Here is a 24,039-nt window from a genome sequence, read left to right on the forward strand (position 1 = left end):
TAGGCTACCTCTCCAGTTTTGTGTCTTCTTCAATTTCTTTCATCAATGTCTCATAATTTTCAGAGTAGAGATCTTTCACCTCCTTCGTTAAATTTATTCCTAAGCATGTTATTGTTTTTGATGCTACTGTAACTGGGATTTATTTTTTTATTTTTTTAAAAAAATTCATTGTTAGTGTATAGAAATGCTACTGATTTTTGTATGTTAATTTTGTAGCCTGAAACTTTAATGAATTCGTTGATTAGATCTAACAGTTTTTTGGTTGAGTCTTTAGAACTTTCTATATATAACATTATGTCACCTGCAAATAGAGATAATTTTACTTCCTTCTTTCCAAGTCTCAAACCTTTTATTTATTTTTCTTGCCTGATTACTCTAGCTAGGACTTATACTACTATGTTGAATAAGACTACTGAGAGTGGATACCCTTATCTTGTTCCTGATCACGGAGGAAATACTTTCAAACATTCACTATTAAATATGATGTTAGCAGAGATTGGATTGGTGGTTACTATAGGGGAAGGGGAGGAAGGCAAAAGTGGGGATTAGGCACACGTGAGGTGATGGACTATAATTAGTTTTTGGGTGGTAAACATGATATAATCTACACAGAATTTGAAATATATTATGATGTACATCTGAAGCCATATAATGTTATAATCCAATGTTACTGCAATAAAAAAATAAAGATTAAATAAAAACAAACAAACAAACAAAAATATGATGTTAGTTGTGGGGTTGTCATATATGGCCTTTATTATATTGAAATATGTTCCTTCTATGCTTAATTTGTTAAGAGTTTTTATCATGAATAGATGTTGAATTTTGTCAAATGCTTTTTCTGCATCTATTGAGATTATCATATGATTCTTTTCTTTCATTCTGTGAATGTGATGTGTCACATTGATTGATTTGGGTATGTTGAACCATCCTTGCATCCCACAGATAAATCCCACTTGATCATGGTGAATGACCCTTTTACTGTACTGCTGAATTCTGTTTGCTAGTATTTTACTGAGGATTTTTGCATCTATGTTCAGCCTATAGTTTTCTTTTCTAGTAGTGTCCTTTTCTGGTTTTGGTATCAGATGCATAGCCTTTCTAATAGCTGATGCCTACTCTTCCTGGAATGAATAAAAACATTTTGCTGTGCGAGTGAAGACTGCTGATTGAATTGACTCCATCACTTGTGTCCTTTCTGGAGGTTGATGTGTTCCTTTAAAAAAAAAAAAAGATTGACCTGGTATGAACTTTATAACAGGACCAGTTTGCTGAAAATATCTATGTTAAAGGCATAGTGAAAGGAAGTAATTATTTTGGTTAAACAGACAAAATAATGTAAGGAAAGATGACCATAAATCCTCTTTGATGAATTTTTACCTTGAGTAGAACACAAGCTTTTGGGAAAGTTTACAGGTTACTTTATTGTATCTTTACTTGTTATTTTTTTAGATGTCTTTTGGTGTAAAAGAAAATATACAGAATGTAGTGTTGGAAAGAATAGATAATATACTACCTCATATGCTGAATACATCTAAGGAGATGGCAAAGTGAAGCTGTCTTTGAATACAGAAATTATTATGAAGTACAAGAGAGAATCAGAGGTAACCTACATTCACTTAGTTGTAGAAAAAGATCTGAAGAGCACCTAGAGATATTACATTAAACCTGAACATAAATGGGATATATTTTGTGTGTTTTAGCTCCTTCTAGGGATCATTTCACATAGTATTAGTCTCTTTATTCCTATTTAATGTGTTTATATAAACATTGCTCTGTATTGAATTTCCATAGTGATTATCCCTGTTTGTGTAACTACCTTAAATAATTATATGAATAATTACTATTAGGAGAAACAGTCTCTGGCACACCGTTTTTCAAATGTTGTGGTTTTGTTTTCTCTACTGAATGTTTTTTCTTTCCACATTTTAAGTCTTTTTTTCTTTCCTTATGTTAACTTGCTTATCTTCTTTATGTGAATTGAAATAATAAGCTTGTCTGCTCTCTGAAAAGCAGTTTGATGAATCTCAAAATGAATATGTCACATAGAAGAAAGTGCTGTCAGTACTTTCCTAAGTAAACACATTATGACTCTATATTAATCACTAGTATTTTCTAGATTGGCGCAATGAAAGTAATAGGGCCATGCTAAGGATTCTCATTGTGACCATGTAGTGTTTATGACAAATATCACTCTTACTGTAATGTATTTTTGGTCCCATTTCGAAAACATTCACCCTAAGCTAACGCTACTGTTCTAAACTAAAGCAAAGCCTGAATAAGCCACGTAAAAATTGGATTCTTAAAAGATATACTTGATCTGTATTGGTTTTCTAGACTTTCTGAAATTGCCTAGTAGTTGAATGACCTTCCTATTCATTTTAACTGTGCAAATCTGGCCTCTGTTAGAGAACCTGTCTACATACCTATGCTAGAAAGATGCCTTCTCTTTCTCTCTCTTTTTTTTTTGAAGATTGGCACCTGAGCTAACATCCGTTGCCAATCTTCTTTTTTTTCTTCTTCTTCTCCCCAAAGGCCCTCAGTACCTAGTTGTATATTTTAGTTGTGAGTGCCTCTGGTTGTGCTCTGTGGGACGCCACCTCAGCGTGGCCTGATGAGTGGTGCCATGTGCGCACCCAGGATCTGGATAGGCAAAACCCTGGGCCGCCTAAGCAGAGCGTGCAACTTAACCCCTTGGCCACGGGGCTGGCCCCTCTTTTTCTTGTTTTACTCGTTTAAGGCACATTGACTAAGCTTACTGTTCTCAAGCTTATTCATGTGATGGCAGTTCCTGAAAAATATGGTACTTTTTACCACATATCTTTTTGATGACATTAACATCAAAATAACTAATTTTACGTTTTATGTATAAAATTAAATACTGGCTTATATTAGATTTCAAAATATATAAACATTAGTAGGTACAACTTTTTAAGAAGAAAAAATATGGGATAAACTTTATGAGAGACATTTCTCTTCTTTACATTATATTTTTTTCCTCTAAGTGGAGGGATGGTTCTATGTGGAGTAGAATACTTGCTCCAGCTTACAAAATATCAGTTCTTGGTGGGAGTCTAATTGAAAGACACAATTAATCTTTTATGTGTACCAAGAGTACTAAGATGAGTGGCCCAGCCTCTGCCCTCAAAGAGCTCACAGTCTTGTAGGAAAAACTCACAAATGCAAACCTATAAAATAATATGGAATTACAGGTCAAAGAAGCAGTGCCAGGTACCTTCCCACAGCCTGGAACAGTCTGCAAAGATTGCCTGGAGGAAGTGCTCCACCAGGTGCTGGTGATGCCAAAAAGGTTGAGACTCCCTACGATCTCAAAGCCCACTAATTTAAGCAGGCTCGTGCACAGGTTACCACTCAAAGTGGTAGGCACATAGTACCCGGTGGACACTGAGAGGGGAGCACCTATTTCTGCCCAAATGGAAAGAAAGAAGCCAGAGAAGGGATAAGTGAGACAAGCATTGAAAGGTTAGTAGTTCAACAAGGCCTTTGTGGGTTTTCCTCCCATAGGTTTTTCACTAGAACACACCATGTCTTTCTGACTATCATGAATATATCTCCTCTACATACCAAACACAGTGTCTCAAGTTCACAACTTAGTGTGGCCTGAGTCAGTTCTTCTCAGGCCTTAATGCATATACAGATTACCTGGGGATCTTATTAAAATTCAAAGTCAGATCCAGTAAGTCTGAGGTGGGGCTTGAGATCTTCATTCCTAACCACCTCCCAGGGGATGTGATGCTGTTGGTCCAAGGGCCACACTTTGAATAGAAAAGGCCCAAGTTTTAACTCTTCATGTGAGAACCTTGGCAATTACCAAGGTGATCTATCACCTTTGCAGTTATATTTAAAAGTCCATCATACAATTTGAAGAAAAATAAGGTATTTTTTGTAAATATGAAGACAAAAATTTATCTAGGAGTAATAATAAGAAGAAGAATTATTATGATTGTGATTACAGAGTATTGAGCGCTGCTCACTTGGCACACTACTAAGGCTAACAGTAATAATAGCAATAAATATGTTTTCTTCTATTTCTTACAACTACTGAGTGAAGTAATTATCATTTCCCCATTTTACAAACAAAGGCAGAGTTTAAGTAACTTACTCAATGCCATATAGCCAATACAAAGCAGACCTTTATGATCCCAGTCCAGATTTCTCTTTATTTATTTATTTATTTATTTATTTATTTTGAGGACGATTAGCCCTGAGCTAACTACTGCCAATCCTCCTCTTTTTGCTGAGGAAGACTGGCCCTGAGCTAACATCCATGCCCATCTTCCTCTACTATATACGTGGGACGCCTACCACAGCATGGCTTTTGCCAAGCAATGCCTGGTCTGCACCAGGCATCCAAACCAGTGAACCCCGGGCCGCTGAGAAGCAGAACATGCAAACTTAACCGCTGCGCCACCAGGCCAGCCCCAGATCTCTCTTACTTTAAACCAACTACACTCTAAAATGCATAGTCAAAAGAAGAAAATAGAAAGTTGATAAACGTGCAGAATCATAAGAGTCAAAATTGTGGTGTACTGTGGAATAAAAATGGCTGAATCTTCTGGGGACAAAAACTAGTAGCTGAAGCTACACAAAGTGCCCTTATCAAATAGCTCTATCAAATAATGCTTTTAAATGTGTCCAGTAGATGCACATGAGCCAAAACAAGGAGAGGAACTGACACTGATCTTATTCTGTACTTTAAAGATAGAGGATAGCACAGAAGTAATTATTTTTTAGACTTTTATATATTTCCATATACTTCTGATGTATATTTATATGTTTATAAATATGTATGACAATATTATGAACATGAAGAGAGAAGTGCTGACTCAACATAATAACATTTTAGCAAGCTTTATATATATCACCTAAGAAAAGGAATTGCATGGACATATTCACTGATGGAGTCAGATCTAACCACCCGAAGTGTGGACCAGAATCTTATTCTTAGGCTTATTCACTTTGAATGCACAAAGGGTTTACTTCTTGAATTTCTCATAGTTTTAATGTAATCATAAAATGGTGATTTTTGAAAAAAGGACACTAAAAAATACACCCTCATCAAAAAAAGCAAAAACTGGTTTGGATACAACTCTTTTGAGATAAACATGTCATGAGACAAGAGATGACATTGAAAGCTTACCCTATTACATAGATATATGCTGGCTTGGCTGAAGCAGGATGGTTATCAGAAATTTTAAATTGAGGAGTGAGTTGTTTTCCTTCACAGGGAAGATAATCACAACTAGGAATAAATATCTGTACGTGGTGAATTTCGTCCTTGTCCACCCCAGTGCTAAAGAGGGCCTCACAAATTTGGCTTATTTAGCAAATACCTTTTTGGGGATAAACACTGAATCAACAACTATATGGCAGAACTGAATGCTTTCACTAAACATGACAAGATGGCTGCAATTATAATGAAGTTTGATTGTGGAATAAGGAGTTGATTGTGGGTACTATGAGTCACTTGAGACTCAGTTCCTTTACATGTGATAAAAATTACAGTGTTAGTGGTGAAATGAGAAACCAAACAATTAGCCTTCTTTCTTCACTGAGTAAGCTTTTGTGTAGATCCCCGAGATGGGAAGATTCTACCCAATGGGTACAAAAACTTTACAAGCTACCCTACAAGAAGTGAGATGATCTCTCAGCAAGAAGATAGTGATGGAAATCTTCAACATCTGTAGCCTGAAGACATTGTACCAACCAACTTTTTGGCAACATTGTGAAGAAGTCTCTCTACGTTACCTTGAGAGAGCTGTCACTTACTGAGTACTTACTGTGTGTACAAAGATTTATTCCAAGGATTGTACATGTTCAATCCTTTTAACCTTTACAGTAGTAATGATGTACTGACGTGTTCTATAATTATCAACAATTATCTGCAGATGAGGAACTGGGACACAGAGAGGTTAAGTGACTAACCAAAGGTCATCCAGTTGGTGGCATAGGCAAGATTTGGACACAGACAGCCTGACTCCAGAACTTGTTTAATCACCATATTGCAGTGCCTCTTGGGGGTGGGGAGAGAGGATATTGCCATTTGTATATTTGTATGTTTGCATTCTGAACATATTCTTACACGAAGAGTAAGATGAGAAATCACTAATTTTGATGTGCAGAGTCAGTTCTTTTCCAATTCAGCCTAATTTTCCAAAATTGATTATCTCATTACAGCAGCATCTTGACCATTAAGAAAAATGTAGGAACATTCTTATTTTTTCCCCAGAGTTAGGAAATATAAAACAACCATTATATTTATACATGAACATATCAAAATACCAAGCAAATTTTATATGGATTTTTAAGATAAAATATGAGTGGACAAGGAAGCATTGCCACAAGCGGTTCAGGCTCCAATTCTCTAGGTTTCCGGGATATGAGTCTACCCCATCCTTGATGAGTGATACTTTGGGAAAGGATAAGGAGCATTGTTCAAACTTGTCAGGCATCTTAGAGCTCTAAGAATTGTATGTAAAACTCCCAAATCTCTCCTTTGGGAAAGTAGATATTTTTAATAATCAGAGGAATCTTTCACATTCACCATCATCAATAGTCAATATTTATTGTGCATCTACTCTTGACAGAAAACATTGCTAGATTCCAGGAAAATCAACACATACAAGATATTTTTTTCTCTCTCTACTTCCTTTAAGAGTTTTACAGTCCTACTGGGGAACAAGATATAAACAAAAAAGATGAATACTGCTATTACTCAATGCTCAAGGACTGGAAATATGATCTACAAGAGTGCAGAAATTGGTGCAAACAGGAGTTCCCCGTCTCCCTCCCAACTGTGTTTTGAAGAGAGTAGTTAGGTTGGGCAGCACATTTTAAGAACAATAACCTCAGAACTAAGAGAACTAAGATCTTTTCAGACTAAACCATCCATGCAAACTTGAGGCCACTGTAAAACGCCTTTTTCAAAGAGTTGTCCAGACTTGGCTTGAATGCTCAAGAATTGTTGCCTTGATGCTAACCTCACAGGCAAATTAAAGTCTCATGTGAGTGTAGACAGACTTTCCACACATGGAAGCAAGAGTCTCTTAGTTGCTTCTAGTCATCAATCCATCTTCTAACATTTGGGATTTTACAAAGCAGATCTATATTCTCTTCTACATGGCATCATTTCAAATATTAGAAAATTATGATTCTGATTACCTGAGTCTTCTCTTCTTTAGAGAAAAAACTTTTGTTCTAAAAGTGGTATTCTTATGAGGTGTTTTTGAGGTTTTTTATTAACTCTCCTCTAGTCTTCTGAACCTATTTTGATTTCTTTCTTAAATTGTGGTGACCAGAATTTAACATAACCATTTAGCCAGCCCAGAGAAGACCTCTCACCAGCTTGTTTTAGAAAACATGCTTCTAGTAATGCATTCTAGATTTCCAATAAGTATTTTGTTTACATTGTACTGTTGATTAATACTGAATTTATTGTCTAGTAAATTACCCAGAATTTTTCATACCCTCCTGTTAAGTCGTGTTTCTCCCATCCTGGTTTAATGCAGATTTTTAAATCCAAATGCATATCTTTATATTTATCCTTTTAAACTTTATCTTATTTTATTTTGCTCATTGCTCAAACTGTATAGATTTTTTAATTGAGATATAATTGACATATAACATTGTATAAGTTTAAGGTGTACAGTGTGTTGGTTTGATGCTTCTATATACTGCAATATGATTACCACTGTATTCTTAGCTAACAACTCCATCACATCACATAATTATCTTTTTTTTTTTTCTTTTTACTGAGGAGGATTCACCCTGAGCTAACATGTGTTGCCAATCTTTTTCTTCTTTTTTTTTTTTTTGCTTGAGGAAGATTTGCCCTGAGCTTACGTTTGTGCCAATCTTCTTCTGTTTTGTATGTTCATCACCACCACAGCATGGTTGCTGACAAGTGATGTACATCCACACCCAGGAACCAAACCCAGGCCGCTGAAGCAGAGCATGCCAAACTTAACCACTAGGCCGTGGGGCCGGCCTCTCTCATTTCTTTTTTGTAGTGAGAATATTTTAAGCTCCAGTCTCTCAGCAACTTTGAAGTATATAATACATTATTGTTAACTCTAATCACAATGCTGTGCATTAGATCCCCAGAATTATTCATCTTCTAACTGGAAGTTTATACCCTTTAACCAACATTTCCCCATTTCCCCTGACCCACCAGCCCCTGCTAACCATCATTCTACTCTCTGTTTCTGTGAGTTCAGCTTTTTTAAATTCCACATATATGTGAGATCATACATTTGTCTTTCTCTGCCTGGCATATCTCACTTAGCATAATGCCCTCAAGGTCCATCTGTGTTGTCGCAAATGACAAGATTTTCTTCTTTTTCATGTCTGAATAAAATTCCATTGTACGCATACCACATCTTCTTTATCCATTCATCCATTGACAAACACTTTGGTGGTTTCCATGTCTTTGCTATTGTGAATAACGCTACAGTAAACATGGGAGTGCGGGTATCTTTTCTATATCCTGTTTTCAGTTCCTCTGGACATATACCCAGAAGTGGGATTGCAGAGTCATATGGTATTTCTATTTTTATTTTTTTGAGGAAACTTCATACTGTTTTCCATAGTGGCCGAACCAATTTACATTCTCACCAACAATGCACAAATGTTCTCTTTTCTCCATGTCCTTACTAATACTTGTTATTTCTTTTTCATAGCCTTTCTAACAGGTGTGAGGTGATATCTCATTGTCGTTTTGATTTGCATTTCCCTGATGATTAGGGTTGTTGAGCATCTTTCCATGTATCTGTTAGCCATTTGAATGTCTTCTTTGGAAAAATGTCAATTCAGTTCCTCTGCCCATTTTTTAATTGAATTGTTGTTTTTTGTTATTGAGTTGTATGAGTTCTTTATATGTTTTGGAAATTAACCCCTTTTCGGATATATGGTTTACAAATGTTTTCTCCCAGTCTGTAGGTCGCCTTTTCATTTTGTTGATTGTTTCTTTTGCAGTGTAGGAGCTTTTTGGTTGGATGTAGTCCCACTTGTTGATTTTTGCTTTTGTTGTATAAAGATGGTTTTTATCATTGCATCTGATCCTGAAAAGGGGAAAGAAGCAACATGGAATAAAACTGTGTACAGCTGGAAATGAGATCACAATTTTCTCCTCATTTCTAGCAAGATACAAGTAATGAACAACAGAGGAAAAGCCATCTCTGATCGCTACCTCAGATTTATGGATTTTTCTTGTTAATGAATTTGCCTAAGCTTTGACGCGAAAATGATGACGCTGGAGGACTAATCTTTATTCCAAAACATCTTTCCCAGTGCCTCACTATAAGAACCAAATGAAGTGTTTTCAAAGGTGGCCAGAATGAGAGGAGCATTCTGGGAGGCCACTGCACATCCTCCCAGCCCTTCTCTGCCCCCAGGTCATGGCAGGCTGCTTAGCTCAAAAAGTCTGAAGTCTCAATTTTGTGCACAATTTTTGGCAACTTCTTTGCAAACGAGAACCAATTTCCTTGGCCTCATTCTCCTATATCCTGTGGAAGTAAATGGTTTCTTGACAGTCTTTCTCCCTAGAGAGTTGGGGGTGGGGGGAAGAATTGGCCTCCATATACTCAAAAGTGTTTGAGAGTTTCAGTTTCCCGTTATGCATCATTTTGCAGCTTTTTTTCCTTTTCTCCTTTATGACATTAAGAAAATTTGTTTTGCTTAAAACGAGGTTTGGTGAACTCTAGAAAAGTAGAACAGTTATGCAGATTTTCCCTTCTGTATTTACAGATAAACCCCAGCAAATTCCCTTCAGCATCGCTGTTTGACAGTGGCACACAGGAAGTAGGTATAAATAAGGGTTCCAGGATGTGGTCATCCAACACCCAAGAGGGCATGCCGATGTTCGCCATGCTTATTCATCCACCGGCAGATTTAGGAAGGCACTTCCTAAGCTCTGTCACTAAGTAGCTCCCTCACATAGTTTTTCTTCCCCAGCTTTGTGTCTCTAATTCTTTGGACAGTGCAGCTATGTAGCAAAATATGATAGCAGACTGTTTTTCTTACACGTAGTTGTATATCAGGCAGCCCAGGAGAAGGTTAGACTCCAAACACAGTTGAGATGCTGACTGCTGGTATTCAGGGACATATACAGATCAGTTAGAAAAATAGAAGCAGCCTGTTCCAAATGGTATGGGAACCTAAACAAAAGAAATCAGTAAGTAGTATTTTTTTTTATTATTTACTTATTTATTTATTTAATTTTCTTAAAATTTTTTAAATTTATTTTTAATTGCAGTAACATTGGATTATAACATTATATAGCTTTCAGATGTGCATCATAATATATTCCAAATTCTGTGTAGATTACATCATGTTCACCACCCAAAAACTAATTATAGTCCATCCCCTCACATGTGAACCTAATCATTCCTTTTGCCCTCCCCCCACTTCCCCCATGGTAACCACCAATCCATTCTCCATTGCTATGTGTTTGACTGTTGTTGTTTTTATCTTCAGTAAGTAGTAATTTTTTTCCAGAAGGAAAATGTTTATGGCACAACACACACAATTACCTCAGAAGAGCACAAAGAAGGCATTTACCTGTCTTTTTTTTCAGCTAGCCAAAGGACTCAGAAGACAGTGAAAGATTCTGCAAATCTAATGAACAATATTTGGACCCCTTTATGGTGATTTTAAAGCACAGTGTCTCTAGAGGTTGTCTGGATAAATGGACACCCAAGATAGCATTTCCCTCTGAACTTTTCAAAATTGAATATTTAACGGTGAGAAAATTAAGGTATTCAATTCTCAAGAAAGTTATTGAATCTTTCTGCAAATTTTTGGGATATAGATAAGGACCTCGGTCTGGTATAAAGCTATATTGTATTTATGTGCATGTGTGTGTGTGTTTCTGCAGAAAAAAATTGTAGATAAGTACAAAAGATAATAAAAGAAATACTCCTGTGCCCAATATCCCAATTAAACAAATATTAATAGCTTGTTTTTGCTTCAGATTTTTTTAAAGAAATCATCAGGTAAAGTTAAAATCTTTTCTTCTCCAATCACATTCCCGTCATTATCCAGTAACATCCATAGCCATTGATCTAGTTCCTGTTTTTATAACTTTGTTATATATATTATCCAGAAAACATAGGACATTGTTTGATATACTTATGAAAATTATTTTAATAGTAGAGGCTGTATTTAATATTTTGCAGCTGTTTTTTTCCATTCAACATTGTTTTGCAATCTCTCCACGATGATTTATGTAGATCTGAGTTGTTCATTTTAAAAGTTGTTTTTTTTTGTTTTTTGTTCCTTTGGGGGTTTTTTTTGCTGAGGAAGATTTGCCTTGAGCTAACATCGGTTGTCAATCTTCTTTTTTTTTTTGGCTTGAGGAAGATTTGCCCTGAGCTAAAATCTGTGCCAATCTTCCTCTATTTTGTATGTGGGTCACCACCACAGCCTGGCCACCAATAAGTGGTGTAGGTCTGTGCCTGGGAACCGAACCTGGACTGCTGGAGCAGAGCATGCTGGACTAATCACTAGGCCATGGGGACAGCCTTTTAAGTGCTATTTTATACGTCATCATGTAACAATATTTAGATTTTTATTCATTCCTGAAAAGATGAAAATATGGATTGTTTCCAGTTTAATATATTAAAAATACTGTAATTTATGTCTTCATATGTGTATGTGAAAGTTTCTCCAATGTATAAACATGAAAATGGAATTTGTCATAGGTTATGTATATTGTTAACTACATTGTTATGTAGTCAATATTGTTCTTCAAAATGATTATATGACAGATTTTCATTTACCCAATCCTTTCCCAAATTTGGTATTGTGCAACCTTTTAACTGTGGGACATTTAGACGTGAAATAGTTTTTATTTGAATTTCCCTGATTTCTAGTTTTGAGCATGTATTCTTCTAATTTGGAGTATTTATATTTTCCTCTTCTATAAACTGCCTGCACATTTCCTTTGCCCATTTTTCTATTAGGTAATTTGTATTTTTAAATTGTGATGTGTTACCTATATATTATAATAATAATCCTTTTTTATCTTCTACCCTGGTTCTCATTTTTAACTTTACTTATGTTCTCCTTATGTGTTCAAGGGCTTTTGACAAATTGGACTATATCAAAAATAATCTTTTCCTTTTTGGCTTGCTCTTGTAAAAGAGCCTTTTCCTGCCCTGAAGCAACACAAACATTCTTTTATAATTTCTTACCACAGTTTTATAATTCGTTTGTAACACCAATCTCTAATTCATTTGCAGTTTATTTTTTGTGTGTTGTAACTTAGAGAAAATATTACAATTTCATATAAAAATCTAATTGTCTCAACACCACTTATTGAATTTTCTTCCTGAATGATAATAGAAGCCTCTCTAATTTAAACCATGATTGCATCTATGCCTGAGTCTGTCTCAGCTCTACAAATTCCATTCTGTTGGTTTACTTCTGTATCCCATGCCACTGTCACACTATCCTAAATAGGACAGTTGTATATTATTGATATGATACTGGTAGGACAAGTCCCTCCACTTGCTCTTATTTTTAGAAAGATCTTGTTTATTCATTGCCCTTTATTCTTCTATATAAATTTTAGAATCCATTTGTTGAGTTCCATGAATGATTCAATTAGAATTTTTATTACAATCATATTGAATTTATAAAATAATTTGAGGCCATTAACATTTTAAAGATATTCAGTTTTCCCATTTGAGAAAATAACCTATCTCTGTATTCAGGTGTTATTTTATGTTTGTTTGTTTTGCTGAGGAAAATTTGCCCTAGGCTAACATGTTGCCAATCTTCCTCTTTTTGTATGTGAGCCACTACCACAGTATGGCCACTGACAAGTGGTGTAGGTCCGCACTAAGGAGCTGAACCTGGGCTGCCAAAGCAGAGCACGCCAAACTTAACCACTAGGCCACTGAGGCTGGCCCTATTATATGTTTTTTGATGAAGCTTTGTAATATTTCCATAAATTTCTCACACAACTTTTGTTAGAAATTTTACCAGTTTCTTTTTTTGTTTTTGCAATTCATTTGAATTATGCTTTCTTTCTTTGATATATTCCAATTAGTAATAGTCTATTAGAAATATATTGATTTTTGAAGCTTGACTTGGTATCCATCTTGAACTGTCTATAATGAATCTCTTGGACTTTCTTTGTAGACAATCATATCACTTGTAAATATTAAAATTTGTGTTTTCCTTTCCAACCCTTATTTACTTTTTCTTATTTGATTACATTGGCTAGGAAATTAATAATTTTTTTTTTCTAAAGATTGGCACCTAGGCTAACAACTGTTGCCAATCTTCCTTTTTTTTTTTTAAGGATTGGCACCTGGCCTAACAACTGTTGCCAATCTTTTTTTTTTTTTTCTGCTTTGTTTCCCAAACTGCCCTTCCCCCCCCCCACCCCCGGTACATAGTTGTATATCCTAGTTGCAGGTCCTTCTAGTTGTGGGATGTGGGACACCACCTCAACGTGGCCTGACGAGCAGTGCCATGTCTGCACCCAGGATCCGAACCCTGGGCTGCCACAGCGGAGTGCGCGAACTTAACCACTCGGCCACAGAGCCGGCCCCGGAAATTAATAATTTTGAATGTTGCGTGTGATAGACTTTGTTGTATTTTTCTTGTCATTAATGAGATTGCTTGTAAAATTCACCATTCAGCAAATATTTTTGTGTACCTACTATGTGCCAGGCATTGTTACAACAATGAACGAAATAGACAAAAATCTTTACATTCATGAAACTTATTTTCTAGTTGGTTAGACAAACAAATGCATAACACTTGTAGTATGACCCATGATGGTACATAATACAGAGACAAATTAAATAGAAAAGGGAGTGGAGTGAGAGACTTGTGATTTTAAATAAGGTAGCAAGGGAGGGTTTCACTGAGAATGTAACATGCGAGTAAAGAGTTGAAGGAGTCAAGCCCTGAGTGTGGAACAGCAAGTGCAAAGGCCCTGACAACATGATTGTACCAAGTGTGGTTGAGGAGCAGCAAGGAGGCCACCGTGAGTGAGGAGGAGAGGAAAAGAGCTGCATTCAGAGAAGTGAGGAAGGACCAGATTGCAAAAACATTGGCTTTTACTTTCAGTAAAATGAGAAGCCACTGGAAGATTTTGAGTGGATTTTGGTGGAAGATTCTTTGCTGAAATCATCTACTTATGTTTTAAAAGACTCACTTTTGGCTGCTGGGCTGAGAATAGAATAGAAGGAGGAAGAGATGAGGAGTGGAAGCAACAGAGGGGAGTGGAGACCAGTTGACAGGACTCAGATTTGCTGATGTGGGCTGAACAAGATAGAGGAGTTGAGGATGACTCCAAAGTGTTTTTGGTGTGAATAATTATAAAGATGAGGCTTTTAATTTACTGAAAGTGGGGAAACTGTGGGAGGAACAGGTTTTGAGGGGAAGATAAGAGGGTCAGGTTAGATCATGTTATGTTTGAGACGCCAAGTTGAGAAAGCTGACTGGAGATGTAAGTAGGTAGTGGGACATATGAGTCCTGAATTCAGGAAAACCATCTTTACTGGCCATGTAAATTTGGGGATTTTGAACAGAAAACTGGTTAGCCCAATACAAGTCTCAATGAGTTCACCAAAGAAAAGACAGAGTTATAAGGATAGAGTATTATGACCATCCAAAATTGGAGGTGAGGGAGATAAAAAGGAAATAAAACAGACTGAGAAGAAGTGACCTGTAAGATAGGAAGAAAATGCTGAGTGTGATGCCAGGAAGTCAAGAGAAGAAAGTATTTCAAAGAGCATGGAGTGATCACTGTATCAGATGCTGCTGATGGGCCCAAAAGATGAGGATAAAATGACTCTTAGATTGAACATAATGGGGACAGTGTGATGTTTACAAGAAAAAGTGTTAGCTGAGGAGCAGGGCAACTGTCCCGTTTTCCTAATTTATGCAGTCTTCAATTTATTTCTCTCAGCCCTGGTGGTCTAGTGGTTAAGATTTGGTGCTTTTACTGCCACAGCCTGAGGTTGTTTCCCAGTCAGGGAACCAAACCACCTGTCTGTCAGTTGTCATACTGTGGCAGCTGCATGTTGCTATGATGCTGAAAGCTGTGCCACCAGGATTTCAAATACCAGCAGGGTCACCCATGATGGATGGGTTTCAGTGGAGCTTCCAGACTAAGACAGACTGGGAAGAAAGACCTGGCCATCCACTTCCAAATAATTGTCCAGGAAAACCCTATGAATAGCAGTGAACATTGTCTGATATAGTGCCAGAAAGTGAGAGAATGGCACAAAAAGACCAGGCAGGGTTCCACTCTGCTGTCAACAGGGTCACTAGGAGTGGCAATCGACTCCATAACACTAACAACAAAAATTTATTTCTAGACTGTTTCTAAACAGAAAAATGGGGTTTTATTTTAGCCAGTCATTAATTAAGTTCAGCATCATATTTTATCAATTTCAATAATTTTATTTTGGTAATTTTAATTTTATTATATTTAATTTAATTTCAGTATCAATTTAATTGCTTCTTATATTCCCCTCCTTCCCCATAATTTTTTCTTCTGACTGACGTAGATTCCAACATGAATTTGAGTTTTTATGTCAGAAATAATCTTCACTCTTGAATTTTTGCTTAGCTGAATATAAAATTGTAGGATGATAGCTTTTCTCTCTCAGCGCTTGGAAAACATTACTCCATTGTCCGTTGTCTTCTGGCATCTGATATCACCCATGAAAAGTCTGCTGTCAGTATGTGTTACTCCTCCTTAGGTAATTCAGCTTTTTTCTTTATCTTGGATTTCTGTGGTTTTACTATACTGTGCATAAGCATGGATTTACTTTTGTTCCTATTTTATTAATCCTACTCAGTTGTGGTGTGCTCTTTCAACGTGAGGATTTGTATTGTCTTGTTTTCTTCCAATTCTGGAAAGTCCTCAGCCAACTTCCCTGACAATTGGTTACTTGTCTCTTTATAATGAAAATCTTCTTGGACACATATTGGAGTCTTTCAATGTTACTGCTGTCCTTGTCTCAATTATCTTTGTACATTTTATCTTTTTATCTCTTTTTGCTGAATTCTTGGTCTGTTCCTTGGTGCTATCACTTACTGTCTTTGGGGTTGCTTGGGGGAAGAGATTATTCCATCTGAATCTTTTTAATGTCTACGTGTTTTGTTTTTACATTTCTTCATTCTGTCTTTTCTTGTTTTATATTAGCCTAGATTGTTTTTATAATTTCTTGTTCTCTTACATGAATGCTTTTCTTTCCTTTATCACATTTTTTATCTGAAACATATGCTTTATTAAACTAATTGTAGGTGATTCTGGTATTTGCATTTGATCCGAAGTATGTTCATTTCCTGATTGTTGAGTTGGCTGTCTGTTTTCTAGCGTTAATTTGGATTTTTTGCTTTCAGGCAATACCTTGAGTGCGAGGTGTATTTCTCACTCTCGCTTACTCTCCATAAAGGATGTTTTCACTAGTCTCTACTAGTCCCTCAAGACCCTCAGTCCCAAAGTAGCTCTTTCGTCAACATCTCCGGATTCCTTCCCATCTAGCAATAATTTTGACATGTCCTGACCCAGTCACTGAATCCAGTCACCATGGGCTTCTTGGCCTAGGTTGGTCTGGATGGCTTTCTCTGCATTCTCTCTCTCCTGCAGCTAGGTATCATTGAATCGTACAGGTGGTTTTTTCAGCATCCTTTTATGCATGATGGAAACACAGCCCCTGATTTTATGGAGGTAGTTTGGAATCTGGGCTCCTACTACTCATAGTGGAGCATTTTATGCCTCACAGGATTATGGGACCTTTGCACCTTTCTGTTCCCTTCCCTGAATTACAAAATGGCTGTAGTTTTAACCCCATTTACTGACCATTGTGGTTTCCTGCTCTGTTTCTGGTCTAAAGAGATGTTTACCTTGTTTGCAAGACAACAATATTTTTTAAAAGTATCTATCATTGTATTCAGAACTGAAAATATAAATTTTTAATATCTAGTGTCATTTTATTCACCTTTTTTCTTATAATATGTTGTCATTCCAAATATACCTCATAAGTAACTCATGCATACTGTAGGCGCTCTATAAATATTTTGATTTATTAATTAGGTGTTTCTTAGAATGATTAAAAATCCTGACGTAAAATCCCAACTGGAAAGTGCATAATCCCTTTGTAGACAAAATATATAACTTTACAATAAAAATTTTTATAAGAATTTGCCCCAAAGACGGAACGCTTTCGATTTGGAAATTAAAAATTAAAAGCAAGATGAAACACAATACTAACATATTTAGACAATGATCCCTGGACTGGTGGTGTTTACAGACCAAGGGCCACCTGCACCCTGTGGCCTTAAGACCATCTGACATTCAGTTAAGAGAATTATATACCCAATAGCCTCTTAGACTGGAAATGCTGCAAGAATATATAAGCAACAGCCTCTGAAAAATTTTAAACTACTTTCATTACATGAACACAGGAAAATAAAATTTAATACATATTTTATTCTCCAATTTAAAGAAAAATCAATGCTTAAAATGTAATTTTTAAAGCATGAGCTCACAATACCAAAATAACACAAAGCACTTTATATTTTTAATTCGTATTACTCTCAGTCATCCATATGACAATATGTATATGATTTACATATGTTGCATATTTACAAAAATCATCATTCAGTAGAATTCATTCCTTTTTCTAAGTCATGCTAAATTAGATATTATTCTACTGAAACAAAACTTTATTTTTTATCCTTAACAAAGTCCTAGGTCTGGATTGGTCTTAAAATAGGTGACAGCTCTTTGGCCTGATTTCTAAGGTCACAGGTAGGACATCCTCTACCCCAGTATTTTTCTCATCTGCCATGATATACAAATTACACAGAAGTAATTTCCCTGGATTTGATGACTCTTTTATCTTTCCACAATTGTCTACTAAATGAAAATAAATTTTGGGTGTGGAGGAAAGGGAGGTCATGCCTTTGCAACATTGAGAACTAACAGAGAATAAGACACTTTGCTAATATCATCAAGAATAGGCTCCTGGAGGGTGAGTCAGAAGTGCCAATAAGGAGATTGGGTGTTTTAAAAGGAGGTGAGAACACAAAAGTAAACTTGATCTTCCTCATAATATTATATTTAGTTAGAAACCTTGCAATGATGATTTGTAAAGCTCAATTAACCTTACTGTAAACAACAGTGGAGAACAGAGTCATATACACCTGCATGATCATTTAAAGGTGTTCACAAAGGAAAGCAGATGAAATCATCCTTGAGTAAAGAAGGAAGTTAAAAATAAATTTTCAAACCTTATCATATTTACCTTACCAACTGGTTTTGATTACACGGCAACATTGTCTTTATAATTTTATGTAGCAGATAGTGGTAGAAGTTTGTCCCCAAAGCTTTTAGGATAGTCTCCTAAAAGATTTTCTGGAGAATTGCTAATTTTATTATTCGTTTTTTATCTTTTCCCCCCTTTCATTAAATTATGCTTCTCTCAGAATAGGCAACTTATCTCTATTGTAATTTTTTCATACCTTATGTTTTCTCTCTTCTTTCAGCCATTCGGGTACTGAAGTAGCTGAGATGCGAAAAAGGCAGCAGTCACAAAATGAGGGAACACCTGCTGTGTCTCAAGCGCCTGGAAACCAGAGGCCCAACAACACATGTTGCTTTTGTTGGTGCTGTTGCTGCAGCTGCTCCTGGTATGTCCTGTTGTCTTTATGATGCCACACCTGAGCTGAGTAATAACTGGAGTGAACGCACATGTCAGTTCTTGGGGTCATAGAAATTCTCAATCTGTCTTTGTTTTTCCTTTATAAGTAGGAATTATTGGAGCCCATCGTTGATTTCATGCAGCCATTTCCATAAACAAAATATAATATGTCCTCAGAATTTATGTTTAAATTCATAGTAAGGTAAAGAATTAAAAATTATTTTATATCATGTTTTTCTCCATCCATGCTTCTTAAAGCTATAGGTAAAAATAAGATTATGGTTATATATTTATTTAACAATACACAGTATTCTCCAATGTTACAGAAGGTGAAAGAACATTAAGATAATATCTAGTAGTATTGTATGTAGTATTCAGTGAAAGTGTTTCAGTTATGTGCTATTTCATAGGGTGTTGATCATTCAGTCACAGAGCCAGAAAATTATGAGTCAGAGGGGCAACCTCAGCCACATACTCTTGACAAAGGACAGAGAAGGAAGTGCCACAGACTCATGTCCATGAATCTAAAAGGCCAAGGGCTATGATGGATATGAAGGCCAAGTCAATTAATTAAAAACTGTGAACACAGAGCCAGAGAACCTGCTTTCCATTACAGTCTCATCACTGACACCCTCTATGACATCATACAAAGTTGTAATCCCTGTTTTTTGGTATTCTCATTGTCAAAATAATGGAGAGTTAAGCAAGTTGATTCCCAAGGTCCCATCTAACACCAAATGTCCATGATTTGGGCACCTCAGAAAACCTGCTCCAGTTCCAGAGTCCCAAAGTGCCTTCAAATAAGAAAATCAGTAAGACCTAGAGTCCTAAGATTTATGCAGATGAGATTCTTCAGGGGGATGCTAGACTCAGTGGAACTTTCCATAGAACCATAAATTGTGAGGTCCTTTAAGATCCAGTTCACTAGTGGATCTTCTGGATTAGCAGTGGTCTTCTGGATCTCTCTGGCCTATTTGAGAACCCTAAAGAAAGTCCTAAATGCTTCAGTCATCTTGTTGTGTATGATCCCTACCATTTTCCAACATCCATCAAGGTTATTGTTATGATATGTAACGTTCTATCATTGTGCCCCAAAGACAACAGGAAACGTGTCATGCTACAGTGGTGACCCTGGTGTTGAAGCAGCTCTGGCTCCTCTAGAAAACTTCATTTCCAGAAAACCATCAGATATTATAGTAATTTGAAAGGTTTAGAGTGGTTTTTATCAATATCAAAATTGCTTCAAAGATGATGATTCTTTGTTAGGGAAAGTCAGATGTGATTTCTTTTCTTTCATTCTTAAGCCTTAATTATTTCAGGTGGAGAAAACAGAGGTCTAGAGGAGAGAAATATTTCAATAAAACTGTGTATTTTTTTTATCACTCCTAAAGAGATCATCTAGCTCTAGTCTTAATCCATGAAATACAGCGTAGCAACTTAATGTGCTGATTCTGAAGTCAGACTTCCTGGGTTCAAGTCTTGTCCTCATCCCTCACTGTCTGTTTCACTTTCAGTAAGTGACTTAGTGTCCTCAGGTTCCTTATCCGTCAAATGACAGTAATAAGAATCCCAACCTCATGAGGTTGTTGTAAACATTAAGTGAAGTAAAACACATATGAGCTAAGAACAGTGCTTAACACATAGTGTGCATTTAATAAGAGTTAACTCACTGGGCTATGGAACACTTCATCTTGGAAAAATAGATCTTTTTAAAGAGGAGCTGGCTTGAAATAATATACATTAAAAAAATATCAGCTTGTGGATATATACAAAAAAATTATCTTGGAATGTATAAAACATCGCAAATACATTGTTACACAGGGTTGAAGATTATACTTCTCTTTCTCATTTGCACTCTGCTGTGTTCCAGTAATCAGTATATGATTTCATTTACCTGCCAAAGCTTATTTCTGAATTGCTTCAGAATTAAAACACCAAAACAGAGAGAGTACTGAAGTTCTGTTGCACTATATTCATTGCTGTCCATCAGGCATTTAGTAAAATTTGCTCTTATCTGTCCTCAGATAGTTAGTGAGACTTACTTTTATTAATTCTTAAAGTGCAGATTAAATAATAAGATATTCAATGTGATCTCATGAGCATCAGATTGTCACAGAACACAGACTATGGATCGAGAACAAAACAGCCTTTGGATGCTGCATTTAACTCTCCACACCTCTGGAGTGATATGTATTTGGACCCCAAACACATGGTGCAATGGATGAGAGCTCTATTAGTTCTGAACTAGAGTATCGTTGTCAAGAACTGTGTTTGTTAACAATGAGTCATAGATACCTGAGTCTAGGCCATAAAATGCACAGTCTATAAATTTATGTCTTCTATATATGACAAATGATAGGTAATTTCTAATGTAAACAACTTGTGAACAAATGAAAGTTAAATTGTCTTAAACTGTGGATTTTAATTGTGACTATGTTATCTCATTGCAAATGAAAATGTCCTTTACACATGCATTTTTAAAATATTATTTTTGTACTTTGAGATTAGGAAAAAGTTATAAAGGCTTATAAGAATGAAAAGAAAGAGAGAAATGTTCTTCAAATTTTCCAGGCTGGGTCAAGGAGCAGAACAAAAAGAAACACTAAAAAATGCAAGTTAGGGATTAAAAAAGGTTAGAAGTCCAAGTATGAAGTAACTGTCATTCGTGAATAGGAGCTGTTGTCACGTAGCTGACTTTACCTCCTTTTAAGGAAGCAGAGTGTTGGGAAAATAAGTTTGTGTATCTAGCAATAAATATAAATACCTCACCCTAGCCTCACCTGTCATGGGTTTTTTAAACAATATAATATTTCCCTCAAATTTGCATTTCTCATTCTTATTTCATTGTGAGCTCTTCCCCCATTTTTAAATTTATTCCTATCTTTATAAAACTACCACTATGCTTTATTTGGGGGGGATGATACAAAGATTAAGTATATAACTCCTGAATAGTTCCACAGTTTCCTTCAAAAATCTAAAAAATTAGGATTTACTTCACAGTGACTCATTAAGCTGATCTGTTCTCTGTCCCTGTCAAGGAACCACTTCCTTCCCCAAATCACTCTCTATCTCCCTTTTCTCCCCACAGCCCTCCATTCTAAGAAGAGAAAACAAGAGAATGAGGTTTAGACCATTTAGCCTGTCTTACATAAAAGAGTCATGGCTGCCTGAGACTGGGCCATAAAATGGACAGTCTGTAAATGTGCAAGTCCTTCTATATGTGGGACTAAGCTGTTCCTGACCAGGAGAAGAGAGAGTTTTATCAAGACCACTTGTCTAGAGGTTCAAGCGTGCCACTGGCAAACTTAATGCTCCTCTTCTCTCAGGAGTCAAACAGAATGGCCTGCCTCCTCAGGTAGTTAACTCTATTCCCTTTTCTTTATGAGAAGGAAAGCTTTGAAAGATGTGGGCTCCTCACGAAACTTCCATCACCAGGACAGCATAAGTTAGTGAGGTCATTCAGACGCTCGCACGTGAGACAACACATGGGAAAGTGCATTCATTGCAAACTAGAAACTGCTGTGTGCTCACAAAAATGAGTGCCTCAAAAACGAGATAGAAAGGCAGAGCTTTCAAAATTTATTTCAAGCTTAAAGCTAATTTCCAAATTGTCCCATGAACCCTCTCCTAACATCAAGGGTTATATTAAAATAACCCGGACTATTTATCTTCAAATAAAATCTTCTAATGGGTAGTGCTAATCCATCCATGTTTTAATTCCTCATTGCTCCTGGTGGCATCCTATCAAGCAAGACAGATTTCTACATTTGTTCATAAAAATTAGAACTCAGGAGACTTAAGCTATCATCTCTCCAAAAAGTTCCCCTTGACTTCTCAGGCCACTTCGTGGTGGTGAGGGGATGGTTCTGGGGCTGTGGGGGCCTGAAGTATTCCTGGCCACAGCCCAGAGCCCGCCATGTGCAGCTGTTTTACATATTAGACTTAGGTATAGGCTTTTGTTTGAAAGAAAAAAGTGCCCTCGCTAAAAAACTAATGTTTGGAAAATGCTGTGTCTGATTCTACAGAGGAGGAAACTGAAGGCTTGTCTACTGTCACTAAGCTCGTGAGTGACAGAAGGGGGACTAAAACGCAAGCCTCTTAATATCCAGTCCATTGTTTCGTCTACTTTGAGATGACACTTCCAAACTTTTCATTTCCAGATTTGATATGAACCGTTTCCAAAGCTTCTTACTTTGCAAACTCTTCAAGAATTACATCAAATACAACTTTTCAAACTGAATTCACAATTTCATGCACTACTGGGTATTGCCTACAAGATTTGGCCCACTGCACCGGATAGTCTTCATTCTTCTCAGAAGAAATTGGTCACAGACTGAATTTAGTAAATTAACTAGCCCAGTGAAGGCTAAAATTGTCTCCCTTCTGCACACATTAGTTCCCAGAGTTCCCAGACCATGGGATAGAGCTGACTACATAAAAGTTATGCACTTCACAAGCACATGCTTTTGGTTGCCCCTCCCTCCATTTTTAACAAGTACCACAGCCTCTATAATTCAAAACAGTGCCAAAATAATGTCCTATTTTATCCTCTGACGCTGTCCCACTTTAGCTCTCTGCCAATGGAAATATTAAGATGCATGCTTTAAAAGCCAAAGAATATTTTTTGAAAGGAAAAACAAAAGCCACCTTTGCTCCATGGTAAAGTAACCACTCCCTAGAAATAAATCTGCTCACACATGCAAGGTGCATCATGTCATCTGAGGCACCAGTGAATAAATAGCCTCTTCGATACCTGTCGCCTTTGGAGACCTGATTCATCTCACGTGGGAGCATAAGTTATCTGCATAGGACTTCCAAAGTATTTGTAACCAGATCATCATAAATTTCACTTATAAAGAATTCTATAGTTTTGAAACTCCGTCTTGCCATGGCATAGGTAATTGTCCTCAATAGTTTCTAAAACCCACATGAACTTTAAACTCACACAATCAAAAGACATCTACCAAAATGAACCCAGGTTTCCCAGGCCATATAGACAAAGCCAAAAAGTAGACACTAAGACCATGGACCTTCTATATGTCCAGCATTTGTTAATTCACTCATTTACAATTTAGTGAATGCCTATTATTGCTTGGCACTGTTGTGCTTCCGTAGCTCTCGCCAGATTCTCCCTGCGAACAAATTTTCAATAAGCGGTCGAATCTAGAGATGAATAGTTAGTGTTACTCCCCAAGTCACCCTCTAGAAGAGCTTAGTATTCAAACTGCCTCTGCCAAGTCTGTGTTCCATCTGACCAGAGTGCTCTCTATTGGAAAGCTGCCAGAATTAGAACTTCTTGACCCTTTCCATTGAAGGCATACCATTGGTACTGTTTTTGACTCTA

General features: G+C 36.6%; 1 protein-coding gene across 4 annotated transcripts in view; it reads left to right on the plus strand.

Moving 5' to 3' along the window:
• The window catches only part of RGS17 (regulator of G protein signaling 17), a 104,136-nt gene that overhangs the window by 56,360 nt on the left and 23,737 nt on the right, over window positions 1–24,039 (plus strand). For all 4 annotated transcript variants that reach the window (XM_044761757.2, XM_014866437.3, XM_070487346.1 and 1 more), the window contains one exon: window positions 18,541–18,684. In XM_044761757.2, the coding sequence (XP_044617692.1) occupies window positions 18,541–18,684 (144 nt within the window). The remainder of the gene's footprint in view (window positions 1–18,540; window positions 18,685–24,039) is intronic.

The sequence above is a fragment of the Equus asinus genome, chromosome 1 (genome assembly GCF_041296235.1).
Source record: "Equus asinus isolate D_3611 breed Donkey chromosome 1, EquAss-T2T_v2, whole genome shotgun sequence".
NCBI lineage: Eukaryota > Metazoa > Chordata > Mammalia > Perissodactyla > Equidae > Equus > Equus asinus.